The 14,967-nt window shown below is 40.8% G+C and overlaps 2 protein-coding genes across 2 annotated transcripts; both read left to right on the forward strand.

The window, feature by feature from the left end:
- The first annotated feature begins 617 nt into the window (after positions 1-617).
- LOC136957768 (putative ferric-chelate reductase 1) lies at positions 618-6,330 on the forward strand. Its single transcript, XM_067251935.1, has 15 exons — positions 618-1,009; positions 1,127-1,257; positions 1,780-1,877; positions 2,022-2,145; positions 2,268-2,465; positions 3,407-3,508; positions 3,851-3,992; positions 4,247-4,357; positions 4,588-4,703; positions 4,941-5,027; positions 5,265-5,356; positions 5,521-5,579; positions 5,670-5,795; positions 5,876-5,901; positions 5,990-6,330. Exons 1-15 carry the CDS (start codon positions 826-828, stop codon positions 6,080-6,082), a joined length of 1,689 nt encoding a protein of 562 aa, XP_067108036.1. The 5' UTR covers positions 618-825; the 3' UTR covers positions 6,083-6,330.
- Positions 6,331-6,495: 165 nt separating this feature from the next.
- On the forward strand, positions 6,496-8,151 carry eif1b (eukaryotic translation initiation factor 1B). Its single transcript, XM_067251673.1, has 4 exons — positions 6,496-6,689; positions 7,267-7,430; positions 7,636-7,737; positions 7,945-8,151. The coding sequence occupies exons 1-4, from the start codon at positions 6,659-6,661 to the stop codon at positions 7,987-7,989; spliced, it is 342 nt and encodes a 113-aa protein (XP_067107774.1). The 5' UTR covers positions 6,496-6,658; the 3' UTR covers positions 7,990-8,151.
- The last annotated feature ends 6,816 nt before the right edge of the window (positions 8,152-14,967 follow it).

The raw sequence follows: 14,967 nt of genomic DNA on the forward strand, positions 1-14,967 counted from the left end.
GCTCAACATAATACCTGTTCATCTGGTTCAAAGCACATCACACCAAATTGCTTCTCCCAGCATCCAGTATAAAAACTGCTTAGTCATTCAGACCTTATAGTGTCTTATAGTGTGTTTTATGTGCCTATACGCGCTAAAACGATAACAGACCAATAGCCTAATGCATAAAATGATCAATAGACTGAAAATAAAACAACTACAGTAAATGTAATCGACAGTATATACGGTTTCATTTGTAGTAATACTAACCTCATGCCATTAATTGACACAAGGCAGGATAGTGAACCCAAATGCGGAAAGGAAGAGGGGTAGTTTGCAGTAGAACAGTTTATTTGTTCACATCAAGCGATCTCGTAGTCCAGGGGCAAGCAAAGGTAGGCAACAAGGTAGCAAGGCAGAGGTACACTGGGGGCAGGCAGGTACGTGGTCGGGAGACTAAACGGGTAGAGATCAAAAACCAGGAACGAGAAAACGGGAATACTTAGTAATAGGAATTGCTGGAAACGACTGTGAAGCACACGACGATCCGGCAAATGCCATAACAGGTTAAACGAACACCAACAGGTGAAACGAATCAGGGTGTGACATGTGCTGTCCGTGAATTCACAGGCAATGACGGACTAGGCTATTGGGATGTCTCCAACCAGTGTGTTTTACAATGTACAAGAACCTCGTAGTTAATACCCACCCTCCCATATTGACTCAGATACAACACCGACTGGGGAAGTGTTTCATGGGCAGCCGCAGTTTATTTGAAGACATTTCCATAACGCGAAGGACTTCACAGCTACAGTAACGCGCCTCCCTCAGGTTACTGTATCATCGATGTTTCGACCCACTCTAATACTGGCCTGCATTGTGCAAGTCGTGCGATGCTACCCTACAGGTAGTGTTTTACAAAGTTGTTTGGATATGAAACCCGTGCACGGCGGAACTGCTCAGCAGAGTACTCCACCTTTCACTATTACCACGGACCGGACCAGCTATGAAGATGGCGTGGTCATAACAGGTGAGCCTCATCTTAATCGCAAAATTGGACTGCTGGTTGATCAGCAGGTAAACATAACGTCAGATACGCCTGAATGTTAGGCCTGTAATATGTTTACTTCATTTATTTGTTGTACAGTGAATCTCCAGGCATCTACCCAATTCAAGGGTTTCATGTTACAAGCTCGAGAGGTGGGAAGTAACAATAATGTGGGGTCCTTCAGCACAGTGGGATCTGGCACTCGACTTCTCGATTGCAACGGAGTAACGGTGAGTCTATAGTGAAAAATCCCACTGCACTCATGAAATCTGGTTTTATTTGGAAATGACGCGGTTGAATGTTCCCAAATGTCGTGTTGAGGTCATAACATAAGCCTAACGTGATAATTTCTTGGAAAGGGCAGAACCTTCGATCTAGTTTCACATATGCCTACATCTAATTTCCATTGCTTTCAGCAAACCTTGGACTTGTTGGATTTAGCTCAGCAATTTTGGACAGTTACCCACTGTCCCAGACACTTACCCATTGGAAAAGGAACTGCCAGAAACGTATTGATTTTGTGACAACTTACTGTTTGAAATCATTCAAATAAAATTAAAAACATACTTTTTAAAATACCTATTGGTCAATCATTGTTTGATTTTTTTTACTATGTGAAGTTACTTCCGTTTGTGATGGAAGGAACCGTTTGTTTATTAAGGAACTGATTGCTCAGACTTCAGTATAGCTACTTGTGTGATTGATCGGTAATGCAAAATAACAAACAATTACATTTTTCTTTCCATTTGCAGAATTCGGCATTGGTTCATTCGTCAGGTATACTAAAGAATGCTATCCAGGGCACGTGGAAGGCTCCAAACTCAGGAAGTGTCCAATCCATCCAGTTCAGGTGAGCGAGGACATGCAATTTCATTTGTGGAATAAGATAAAGATAAAACACAGAGACTGCCATCTGTCACTCAGCTGCCTTCGAACTGTGGCACTGCCTGGAAAATCTCACACCAGGTCCTTTGAATCATTTCATTCCTCATAGTGCATCTTTGGTGAGAGATACCAAAACTTACTGGGTTAGCGTGAAAGGTCCACTGCTCAAAAGTACCAATGCAGTCTCAAATTCATCATCCTCATCTTCATCATCATCCTCATACTCATCATCAGTGAGTACAGGTGGTCGTAGTATCTCAGTAGATAATACCCAGACATTGTCCTTGTTTATTTGAATCCTACACTGACTGATCTGGGATTGAGATATCAACTTTACATGTATACTCTTCAACAGTTATCCATTTCGAGTGCTGAATGTGGCATCAGGAAGGTGTGTTTCAGCCAACCTCCCAACTGTGACCCTAACATCACAGCAAACTGCTTCTTCATGTCAGCCATGATGCCCTCGCCTAACATTACAGCCTTCCAGTTTGAGCTGGCCGGTGCGTCAACAGGATACGTTGCTATGGGCTTTTCTGATGACCAGATCATGGTAATGACCTTCAGCCTCAAATTTGATCTTTTACCATGGAGTGGGGCACCTTGAATAAATCAGAGTCTAGGACATCCGTGTTTGGCACATCACATAAACTGCCACAGCAATACTCATAGTAAAAACATTGTAGGTACATAGAAATAGCTTTGTAATGACGTGGAATTAAGTGTTATAGGCTAGGTGGTATAGGTTATGGACAATTTAACAAAGGCACAATATGGGGGGGGGGGGGGGGGGGGTAAGTGGACATTGTAAAGGGGCAGTTGAAGGTTGTGTTACTAAAACAAGATCAATGTTAATATCCACTGGAAAACTCTTAAAATTCTGACAAGTAGGATCATTTTTCAGTGTGCACTTGTGTGATAAGTAGCATGCATCTAATCGTTCTCGTTATTCAAAACTAGTGTGAATCACATCAGTAAAGAAAAAAATGCTGGAAGTCATCAATTCAAACTGTTTTTTTTCACCTGTTGCTTTCTAGCAATGCACTGGTTGTTTTCCTAGAAAGCCATTGCTCAACATAATACCTGTTCATCTGGCATATTAACTTCTTCAAAGGTTCAAAGCACATTACACCGAATTTTTTCTCCCAGCATCCAGTATAAAAACTGCTTAGTCATTCAGACCTTAGTGACCATAGTGATTGTGAAAAACGTGCCTATACACGCTGAGACGATAACAGACTAATAGCTTAATGTATAAAATGACCAATAAACTGAAAATTACTACAGTGAATGTAATGTCATCAACAGTATATGGTTTAATTTCAATTAATACTAACTTCATGCCAATAATGTGCTGTTCATGAATTCACAGGCAATGACGGACTATTAGCGATGTCTCCACCCAGTCTGTTACAATCTCCTCCATACAAAGTGTTTCACTAGTATTAGGATGATGTCAATGACTGACAATACTCATACTCCTCCTCTATGCAGGGCAGTGATGACATCTACATCTGTGGTCTGGACAATAAAGGAGTTGTCCAGTTGCAACATTTCTACTCCACAGGAAGAAAAGCCCCAGGGCCACTTCCTCTGGTACACTTCTTATTATGTCCCAGCTTGTCACCGTAGTAAGAATAACACATTACTTTGTTAACCATGTGTTTAAAACCCCTCTGGTACACTTCTTATTATGTCCCAGCTTGTCACGGTAGTAAGAATAACACATTACTTTGTTAACCATGTGTTTAAAACCCCTCTTATATACTATCCTCAAATGGATAAGTAACTCCAGCCTATTATCTTTTTGTCAACACTGTACACAATAATGTGCCCTAACTCCTTTTCCTCTGTATCTTGTCATATGCTTTCAGTTCAATTCATTTAAAAGGGCCATTGTCTATCTTTACTCTTTTTTTTTTATTTTATTTTTTTTAGGGAAATGTTTCTCAAGTCAACACCGGCATGAGTAATGGCGTCATCAGTTGTTCCTTCGCCTCCTGGAACCCAATCTCCACTCAGCGGAGTGCTGGGTCCAGCACAACGTACTACCTCATGTTTGTCTATGGAACCACCAATGGTCAGTAGAAGGTCAACAGAAACGGGAGAATGCAGACCAGTTATCGGTCCTGTTCTTTATCTTTCAATTACCTTCTGTTCTGTGGTTGCTAGGTTGTCTGTAGTTTTTTTTTATTGCTGTTCAGTGTAAACTTGACTGTTAACTATTATGGTGGCATGACTACAGTTTCCCTTCACCATCTAATTATAATTATGTAAGAGGGTTATTATTATTTCAACAAGGTGGTAACGTTATTCTATATATTTTGTTGGCAGGTGGTCAAATCCAGATTCATTCACAGACCTTTGTTAGTGACAGGGCAATAGACATTTCCAACCCACAGCTTGTGGAACATGAAGTCTTTCCAGACATCATCAAGGCACATGGTAAGGCTGTGTTTAGAAGACAGCAAAACTGTCTCGTCTAGAAATGTACACTTGTTCACTGTGGGGATGAAATCTCGGTGTTTGGCCCACCAAGGTCCAAGACCTGGGGAATGGAACATTAGTCTTACTCTTGGTGAAAACAGGGCAACCTCAGGTGTTGACAAACCCACTTTTATACAGACAAAGCAGATCAGTTTTTAGTCATCCATTTATGTCTTGTTTTTCCTCAGGTTGTTTGATGTTGATTTCCTGGATGACAACAGGAAGTTTAGGGATGCTCATAGCAAGGTATTTTAAAGGCCTCGCCAAAGGCACACAATACTGGGGCAAAGATGTTTGGTTTGTGGTGAGTCTCTGTCCAATATTTCGTGCTCATTTTCACATTCGTTCACATGCTTCCTAACACTTGCTTGTCCACTGTCAAAGAGGCACATTAACTAGTTGTTCACTTTTGGAACCAGTACTTTGTATTCAATTTTGTCCCCCCCAAACTCACAGCACAGCTACTATATTTGACATCTGAAATTCTATTTTCATTTATGCCTTCTGTACTGATCTCTGCTCATATGACTATTCTCCTCAGTCACATGTCTCTCTGATGAGTCTAAGTGTTGTCGCCACTAGTATTGCCTTCATCTTGGCATTCTCATTTGCGAAGGACTGGGCTGGGGTATGTACAGCATGTTACCGCACTGCACTTTCTGCGTCAGTGTGGAATTATTGTACCTAAATCCTCTGTCCAGAAGACACATCCAACTAAATATTTTGGATTGCTTATTTCCTTCTTAAATATAATTCTTATGTGTAATGTCATTCTTCTAGCATTATAGTTCAGCGTTAACGATTGGGTTCTAATCTATATGCAGAATTGATTCAGATGAAAGATCATTGAACTTTGTGTCCGCAGGGAGCTCATCCTGTTCTCGGTTGTCTGGTTATGATCCTCGCCTTACTTCAACCAACTGCAGCAATCTTTCGCTGTGGACCACATCACCATTGGTAAGCCATTTATGATAATATAGGGTGTGTGTGTCTGTGTACATGGGTGTCTATGTGTGAGAGAGCAACTCGGGTATAAAATGAAGTCGCTCTGGATAAAAGCGTCTGCTAAATGCATAAATGTAAATAAAATACATACTGATTTATTCTGTTTGTGTTTGCAGGAGATTTATTTTCAACTGGGCACATGCTATCAATGCACTGGTCATGAAAATACTGGCTGGTAAGAAACACATCATATAAGTTGTAATGTAACTACAACTAGTTGCATGTAGGCTTTACATTTTTACATGATCCTCACCTTGTCTTGCAGTGGCAGCAATATTTACTGGACTACAGTTAATTGAAAGCTCTGAAGACAGCTGGATGCCAAAGGTTATGGGTGGTTTTGTCGGATGGGAGGCATTATTTTTCATCCTTATGGAGATCAACAGAACAGGTAAGATAGGTAATGTTTACATTGTTGTTTTATGATTGAGACTGGAGCCTTTCAAACATGTTTTTTGTGCTTTCTCGTAGAAGGTGAAGATGTGGATTCTAAATCGGTAAGATAACTCTCACTTATCAGTAGCCTGTATGAAGTACAAGTCTGTTTGTTTGTTAATTACGTGTCCATTTCATTACTCCTTACAGACAAGCATGAAAGGGCTGTTACTACTCCTGTTTTTCCTTGGAAATATTGCCTTTTTGGTGGCGCTACTTGTGGGAATTGGCATGACAGGATGAAGGTCCCAGTTTGGAAAAATTCGGAAATTATTCTGAAATTCGCAAGCATTTATGTTTTATATGGAATAAGTTATAGGCCTATAGAATGATTTTGATTGAATAGGATACAAGATGATACACAAAGTTAATACAATAGCCTATGTAACTTGCCATTCATTATTCCCATCAAACCACTCTCTGTAAATAGTATCACATCAATACAACATGTTGAAAGTATTTTGGGTAGTAGATGTTCAATAATAAATAAATAAAAATATGAAAATAAAATTGTGTGCTTTCTGCTTTAATTGTAGTTGGGGCACTTAGCTAGGCACCGACTTCTTCCGATGCAATAGGTGGCAGCACAAAATATTTGAGTTGAGAGTTGCTTACCACACCATCGAGAAGAGAAAGCATTTGGAACTCAAAAGCCATTTTCCCAACGTCAGCGAGACAAAAAGGCGAACGTTGTGGTTGTCTTGGCTTTTGTCCTATTTCATCACTGTTTTGTAGCTAAATCGACTCGAACAGACTAATTCATACGGCATTAAAGCGCCGAGATATTTCATATCTTCAAAGTTATCGCCCTAATATCGCATGTCCTCTATCCAGAACCTCCAATCTTTTGGTAAGTTAGGTATCTAGCTAGCCTAGTGCTAGCACTAAAGGCGCTAGCACTGCAGTAACTGCCTTAGCTCGCTACGCGCTAGTCAGTGCAGGTAGCTTTTTGGTAAACAACATGTAGCCTAGTACTTGCTATCGATGCTCAGATAGCTAGCCTAGTGATTGTGAAAAATCTGCTAGTACATCCCCTAGTCATTTTGATATCATGTTTAAATTAATCGTACTCTAAATAGTTTAAAAATTGATCTTATAATGTAGCTTGCCCTTTTTCAGGCCGTTGGCAAGCTAGCTAGCCTAGCTTCCTGTACTTGAACCAACAAATGGATGGAATTTGGCAGGCTACTGTACTTGCTAACGCGCTATGCCTGGTCTACGATAGTTATATTCTCAAATTAGAGCTAGTTAATCAGTGCTAGCTGTCTCATCAAAGACGGCAGCAATATTCAAACCCTGACTGTAGCAAGATAGATGCATCCTAAGCTAATGTATTTTAGCAGTGCTAGAGTGCATGTCCTATTATAGGTACTAGTACCTAACGATACCGCCAGATTAAGTATTGTTTTCGTTTTTCATACACTCAGATCCCTTTGCTGATGCAACCAAGGGTGACGACCTTCTCCCTGCCGGGACTGAGGATAAAATCCACATAAGGATACAGCAACGAAACGGACGCAAGACCCTGACCACTGTACAAGGGATTGCAACAGACTACGACAAGAAGAAGCTTGTGAAAGCCTTCAAAAAGGTGATAATGCCGGCTTCTTACTGGTTTGCAGTTTTGCCAGAACTTGTACGTGATGATTAAGAAAACGTTCCTCTTTCCATCAACACTCATGCAATAATGTTGTGGTATTTCGTCACACAGACTGGTAAACCAGTTAACGTGGCGTTACCAGTGATATTAGCATATGGGTATTGTTCAATGTGTGGTCTCTGGTTGTGTTTGGCAGAAATTTGCATGCAATGGGACTGTGATTGAGCACCCTGAGTACGGTGAGGTCATCCAGCTGCAGGGAGACCAGAGGAAAAACATCTGCCAATTCCTCCTTGAAGTGAGATTCTTCAATTGTTTATATTTGTTTTCTTGTTGAGAAAAACAGCACTATGCACTAAATGTATTTGTGCTATTTTTTGCTCTACTTGTATATTGTCTTGTTTTGAGCTCGTGGATTATCGCTGCTCAAAGAAATGGTAATTGAATTGTATCTTCAGTCTTTTATCTCCAGCTCCAGTGTGTAACTGCTTTTATCCTTCCCCAGATCGGTATTGTCAGGGAGGAGCAGTTGAAAGTCCACGGATTTTAACGTGATGCTGTTGCCTCCGGACCAGGACCTCACCACCACCACCCCTGTGTAGTTGTCTATTCATTATGCTTTGACCCGTCAAGTTTAGCCACATACATGTCTGATGTAACACTCTGAGAGGCAATAAAGACACCCACCATGTCCCCGTTTTTCAAGACGAAACGCTCCAATCTCGACTCTTCTTAACTCCCGGTCTCTCTCTTTCTGGCTCTCAGATTGTACTTGACAGTGGCTTCCACTCGGATGGAAGCAGTGCTGACTTAATCCATGGCTGATACTTTGTGTGGAATTACATCTGGAGTTATTTACTCACACAAAATATATCACTCAGCAAAATACTGTGATCTGTACTATGCAATATCTTTATATCCACTGATTTTGTTAAAACATCTTAGCCAGAGCCATACACTGCTCTGTACCTAGCCATGGTTCTTTGGTACATTTGATCATTATATCAATGCTCAGTGTTGTATTTTTCTGTCAGATTTTTCCAGGAGCTTCAGTTAACTGTTGAATGGAGTTAATCCCACACTATAAACTAATCTCATTGTTCCGGCCAGCCAAATCTCATGGAGGTTAATTTAATTCCCTAGATGTATAACTAACCTTCAAATGTGCACAAGACAGTTCATGCATGCAGCGTGATATATTGCTATGGATTTGTCTTTTTCATGGACAAAAGGAGCTATAAGTGGAACGGCAAACCTTTTCAGATGTGGGTTAGTTTGACCATCTGTTCTGTATGATACAGGTCATGAGTCATACTCTGACTCAATGCCAGTCCAGATTTAATCCCTGGGGCATTTTGACACCTCTGTGTTAATCTGTTGAATATTTGGAATGGAGTCTGATCACATGGTTACATTCACTGCCAAGGATTGGAGGGGGCCTGGGCCTGGGAAGTGGATTTGGAGTATTAAAGCAAATTGACTAATGGGGTCTGCAGTCTTTGACATTGTGTTTACATTCGTAAAGACTCTAATGCAAAGATCACCAACATCAGATTGTTATTTTTTTCATGCATATTATAATATATTATAATATCCTGACCAAGGTATTCATGTTAAAAAGTTATGAAATCCTTTTCTTTGGTGTATTTGGTCCATGGTCTTCACAGTTTTGATCAAATTGTTTGCATCAAGTTATCTTTATTAAATCCTTGTTTCAATTTGGTTACTACCTCTGGTTTGTGTCTTTTTTTAGAGACTTTGATAATGGGCAGGCAATACCGATACTGCTTTAAACATGCCACGAGCTGTCAGCGCCCCCAGCTACAACTCCTTAGCTTCAGTCACACCTGATCAGTCTTGGACCTAGCAGGAGTAGGACAGACTGGGCTATTTGAGTGTAATACAGCTGTATCAGTTTATCATCTTTCAAATCAATAACAGGTTTAGAACTAAAGGAACTTAGTTGACACTTTCTAGACAGACCACTATCCCTCTTTCCATCCAACCTTTGTCTCCTTGTGGCCACCTGACTAGACCTGTAATCCAGTTAGCTGTACACGGATCTCCCTCCAGCCTCCTAAGCCCATAGAGGTCAAAATGTACACAAGCAGTAATCCCCTTACTGGTTCATGCTCCTTCCTGTGTGTTCTGCAGCTATAAAGGACAATGGGACAAGGCCCAATGAAGGCAACCTCCAAGGGACAGCACAATTGATGGTCGTCAGCAGTTTCGAGAGGTTCCAGAAAGTAACAGACGGAGGAGGGAGGGAGGTGGTGGTGCCCCAGGCTACCCCACTGTCCTCCCTGTGCCACTCAATTAATCCCTGCCAAAGGGAACCAGGGAGAGACGGGCAAAGTTAATGATGGATGTTTCTCCATCCCGCAACTCAGCACAACAGGCACGTTCTAATGACAACCACATTCACGCAACATGTTTTATTCGATTTTTTAACTGCACATGCACAGACACATTTTTAGCAAATTTTATGTCAAACTTATATTAGCCTGGCTCTGCCCTCCTACGTACCGCTCAATTTTGATTTTGCTTCTGTACTACGTCTGGCCATGAGATAAGTAAGTCAGATGTCTCCGGTTAATTTTCTACCGGCCAATCAGCAAACAGAGGGAGTGGTTGTCGTGCGCTAGTTTGTGTTGTAGTTCCGTAATGGCGGCGGAGAAAGATGCGAGCGAAGCCATTCGGTCCGTTGTGGCAACGCTGCCGAATAACCATAAGCTAAAGCCAGAGCAAGAACAAGTTTTGCTGAGTTTTATTGGTGGCCATGATGTTGTGGCCCTCCTCCCCACGGGGTTCGGGAACAGTTTGATTTTCCAGCTACGGCAGCTAGCTCTGTTACAGTAGTGGTGAAGGAATTGGCTAAGGCGAACGCTAGCGATTGGTTATGGCAGATCAGAGTGGCTCTGGGCAGATCCAATAGTTTTAAACTTCAACAGAGTACCGCCTACAAGGAAGTCAACGCTTGTCAATGGAGCGAGGCCAGACTCTCTGTACAAATGAAATGTACGAGAGTCTGGTTAGGACCAGGCTAATATTATATAGCCTACCTATAAAAAGTATTGTTATGTATAACTGACGGAATGGCCATGCATATGTATGAGTTATGAGGTGTGGGTGTCGACCAAATGCGGAACACATCACTGGGCTCTATTGGCAGACGAATTAAGTACTTATTTGGTCGATATTGGCCACAGGCAAGACAGCTGTTGTTTTTTACTTGTTCAGTTCAAAATCCTCCCAATACATTGTAGGCTACACCTCAAGACCACATTTCCTATTCAGCAATCCTGCCTCTCAGCCCAATATTTTACACTTGCAGTGGTAAAATAAAATCCATTAACAGCGTTGAGATTAATGATTTTCAACATCCTGTCTTGCGGGGCCAGGTGATCGGTTCAGATCATAAACATCTGTTGCCCCTTTTCCACCATCGTGTTTTGGGTGCTGGTTCAGAGCCGGTGCTCAATCTCGAACCAGTTCTTTCTCTTTCAACCACCTGAGAACCGGCTCCGAACCAGGAAAAGTGGTTTGCAAGGGGCACCACTTCGAAGCTGGGCCAGTGTTGCTTGGAATGCCAGGTGTTGCCAAAAGTTTTGACCACAAGAGGGAGCATGACAAAATCTCAAGAAAGCAAACAGTAGGCCTACGATAGCTGCCCCGTATTTGGTTACACTTAAGCTTTGGTATATTGTCTCTGAAACCAGGCAGTGCTAGTCTTTGCTGGGAAGAAATGTGCTACCGTGGAGAGTAATTAGAAAAACCTGTTAAAATTGTCGAGCAAGTCTCATTCTTTCTCTATCTCTCACTGAGTCCTACTTTAAGCATGTTGTAAAGCTATATGTACTAGCCTCTGGGGGTTTCTTTTCGAAATCTGAGGGCTTAAGCCACGTGCCATCTGTGTCTTTGATACTGTTTATTAAAGATATGCTTGAATGAGTATAGCAAAGTGTTACTCTCCCGAATGTTTTCACATTATATTTCACATACTTATGAGGTTTTATATGTTATGATGTGAAGAATTATCTGAACTACAAACCCCCTGAGAACATAGGCTTCACTCAGCAGACATTATCACACCTAATAATTTATGAAAGTATCAGACTCAGGTGCGGCTGTAATTGAAGCCATTCACATCTGGTGTTGCGTAATAGTTATCAAAACAGTTTGTCAGGTAACCAACAACATGCTTAAAGTCTGACAGAAACCCAGTCTGTGTATTATGGATATTACATGGTTTGTTAGTTTCACTGTGTGTTATTTATGCAGGTATAATGTTGCTGTAATCCTTACCCCCAGGCATTGTTCACAGTGCAATGAGGGGTAACTCAAGATGAACAGCGAGCTTGTGTGTAGTTTGAGGACACATAGCCTAATATGCAGGGTTCTGTTGGTGATTATTCTGATCGTCTATAGGAGGCATTTAATTTGAGATTAACTCTGCATAAATCTTCCATATGCCTGCGCCTCATCCATTAATTGTAGTCCATGTAGTGGGACAAGTATGCCAATCCCTTTTGGCCTACTTCTTAGCGTGACAAATACAAGGTGCTATGAGAGAGCGTGAGCAATGGTAGGAATGCGTGAGACTTGAGAGCCCTGCTAATACGTATTTCACAAACACACACATTCAAACAAACGTATCATTTTGATGACACATACATACGCACCCTAACCTCTCACATGCATCTTCTATCAACAGAAATATATACATAGCCTATTCTGGTACCAATAGGCCTATATCTCGCAGTTTTACTGGGAAAGTTTTTGAGGGTGGCTGGTGGTACAGTGGTTTCGTGGTGTTTTGGTACTGTGATTGAAGGCACACCGACTCCCCAACGTGTGTGTGCCTGCTTGAGCACATATCCACGACTACCCCAATGACACTGGGCCACCACACTGCTCTGTGACCGCTATAATTCACAGAACTCGTCGGCCTGCGAAACATCCACCCTTAACCCTTTCATGCATGAATTACGACAACCTTAGTTCCGCATGTGTTTTTAGTCCTCTTTAGGCATACAAAAATGAAGTTGAACATTTATTTTATACACATTCTTCAGAGAGTATTTTATGTCAGGACCGCATGCGTTTGGGTTGTAAAGAAATAAGACACTGAAGAAATATGGATAAACCAAATGAACAAAATCAAATATTATGCTGTTAAAACTGCTTTATCACATATTTTACCCTCATTCTCAATTAAATTAATGCAATGAAAGATGAAAAAGCTTCTGACTCCTCAGCCTCTTTCCTCTCCCTTTTTACTGCACTCTTTTCTCCTCCTTCCTACCCTAATTGTACTTGCTACTTTCTCCTCTCTCCCACCCTAGTTTTACTCCTTTCTCTTGTCTTGTAGGCCAGTGGTTCTCAACCCTTGTCCTTATGAACCACCTGCCCTGCATGTTTCAGATGCTCCAACACACCTGATTCAAATGAATGGTCGTTATCACGACTCAATCAATTGAATCATGTGTGAAACATCTAAAACATGCAGGACAGGGGTCCCTGAGGACCTTGGTTGAGAACCACTGTTGTAGGCATTTATGTCAAACTGCACTTGAAATCTACAAAATATAAAGTTACTCACATAATGGAACTAATCTGCACAAATTTTTTTTTGTCAAATAAACTGCAAGTTACATTGTAAAAATGATCATCAAATGATAACAGCCCAAAAGGTTGCTGCAGATTAAGTATTTTCAAGAACAACAAAATTGCAGGACTTGAATGAATTGTAGTTGATAGCCAGTGACCCATGATCTCCAATTTAGTCGACATATGATCAATTGTCATTTCCTCCCAAAATAAAAGCATTAGTAGCTATTCCTCCTTAGTAGTTACTTTACCGTAAAACTTTTTTTTACCTATCATGGTCTACTTCTATAGCAGGATTTGCAAAATAGGCTATGCCCTAGCCAGTGTTTTTGAAAATCCGTCGGCCATCTTGGATTTTCGAAAATGTAGTGTCATTTACAACTAGCTAGCGTATGGGATGACGCAAAAGCGTCCACTAGAGTGGCTGATGTGCAACTAGACCACAAAAACCCATGCATATAGACAAGTTTATGAGCCGTTTCCGCTCTACTTCCTAAACTCCTTCCTTCGATGCAATTCACTTCCGTTCTGGCGGGCTGGGTTTGTTTTGCTAGCTAGCTCCGTTGTGCCGACAAAGCACTGATATCGCAGTGACAAAGAGGATATACAATTTACAACATGAAGAAAAGTGGTTCGGGAACGACGTGTGCGGTAGTTGGTTGCAAATACTCGAGAAAGCACCTCAACGAGTGCTTACTAACCAGACAAAAAAATGCCACTGCGGGGATAATGTCCCAAAGTATCTATTCAAAAAGGCTAATATCTTTCACATGTCTTAACTGTGCGCTGGCGCCAGCCTGTTGCCTTGGCGGAGCGGATGCCATGCCAACAGCCGAGTCTTCTGCCTCTTTGTTAGGCTGTCACTCATAATTACCGCCTCTGAGTTGAAGCCACGCCGCCTACGCAAAATCGGGGCCAAAAGTCTGAAACTGAAAAAAAAAACTGAAACTGAAAAAAAGAAACTGAAACTCGAAAAAAAAAATGTTTTGAATCTGAAAACATGAAATGTGAAAATATGAAAGTGAAAATTGAAAATTAATAACTTATTCTAAATTATTCCAAAATGTCATCGAAATATTATTCAACCTGAAAAAAAAATTGGTACACTTATTTTTTCTTTGAATACATGGTTTTATTTTTCAAGTTTTCGACCAAAACGTACATTTTCAATGTCAAGCTTTAGTTTTTCGACTAAAGATTTTTTTTTCGAATTAACAAAACATTTGGCCCTGATTTAGCTCCATACGTGGGCCTTTGCAATCAATGCAGCCACATTCTTAAAATGCAAATCGTTACCAAAATTCAAATGCATTTCTGGAAATGCATTTGAATTTTGGTAACGATTTGCTTCCATAACAAAAACAGTTTCTTCCCTTCTGCTGTTGGCCTCTTCAACAAGGCCAAGGGTTCACACTGACTTCATGACTCAATGCCCTTAAAACACACTGCTTTTTACACAGCACAATACAATCTTGTACTTGTAATCCTACTTCTATTAGTTATATTATTGTAGAATCTTGGTTTAGTAAATTTGGGTCATTACATTTAGTCATTTTGGGTCATTATTTGACTTGCTATTTTTACTTTGTCTAGGTCAGAGTTGGCGAACTCTGATAGCGTACAAGAACTCTGGTCGCCTGAAGTATTTAAACAAATATGTAAAACAATCTGTATTCTTGATCTGAGGCAAAGGATCTGTTAACAGAGAATACGGCCCATATTCTTGACCTGGGGAAAGGATCTGTTAACAGAGTGTATGGTTTTATATATACAGACCAGGGGTGAACCAAATGTATATGTTACTTTTAAGATGCATGTTTAAAGTTGTTTTCTCTCTTGAACAGAGATCTTATTGGGATTTTTATTTTTGTTTGAATTGTTTATCACTTGTATTAATGTTTTTATTGATTTTATGTAA

Source organism: Osmerus mordax, chromosome 15 (assembly GCF_038355195.1).
Source record: "Osmerus mordax isolate fOsmMor3 chromosome 15, fOsmMor3.pri, whole genome shotgun sequence".
Lineage (NCBI taxonomy): Eukaryota > Metazoa > Chordata > Actinopteri > Osmeriformes > Osmeridae > Osmerus > Osmerus mordax.

What these genes read in the sequence shown, in the direction of transcription:
- eif1b (XM_067251673.1), top strand. Translation starts at nt 6,659, where the DNA reads ATGTCCTCTATCCAGAACCTCCAATCTTTTG. An exon ending in CCAGAACCTCCAATCTTTTG is followed by an intron (nt 6,690 to 7,266) that starts GTAAGTTAGGTA and finishes TCATACACTCAG; the next exon opens with ATCCCTTTGCTGATGCAACC. An exon ending in TTGTGAAAGCCTTCAAAAAG is followed by an intron (nt 7,431 to 7,635) that starts GTGATAATGCCG and finishes TGTGTTTGGCAG; the next exon opens with AAATTTGCATGCAATGGGAC.
- LOC136957768 (XM_067251935.1), top strand. Translation starts at nt 826, where the DNA reads ATGTTTCGACCCACTCTAATACTGGCCTGCATTGTGCAAGTCGTGCGA. An exon ending in TTTCTGATGACCAGATCATG is followed by an intron (nt 2,466 to 3,406) that starts GTAATGACCTTC and finishes TCCTCTATGCAG; the next exon opens with GGCAGTGATGACATCTACAT. An exon ending in TGTCTATGGAACCACCAATG is followed by an intron (nt 3,993 to 4,246) that starts GTCAGTAGAAGG and finishes TTTTGTTGGCAG; the next exon opens with GTGGTCAAATCCAGATTCAT.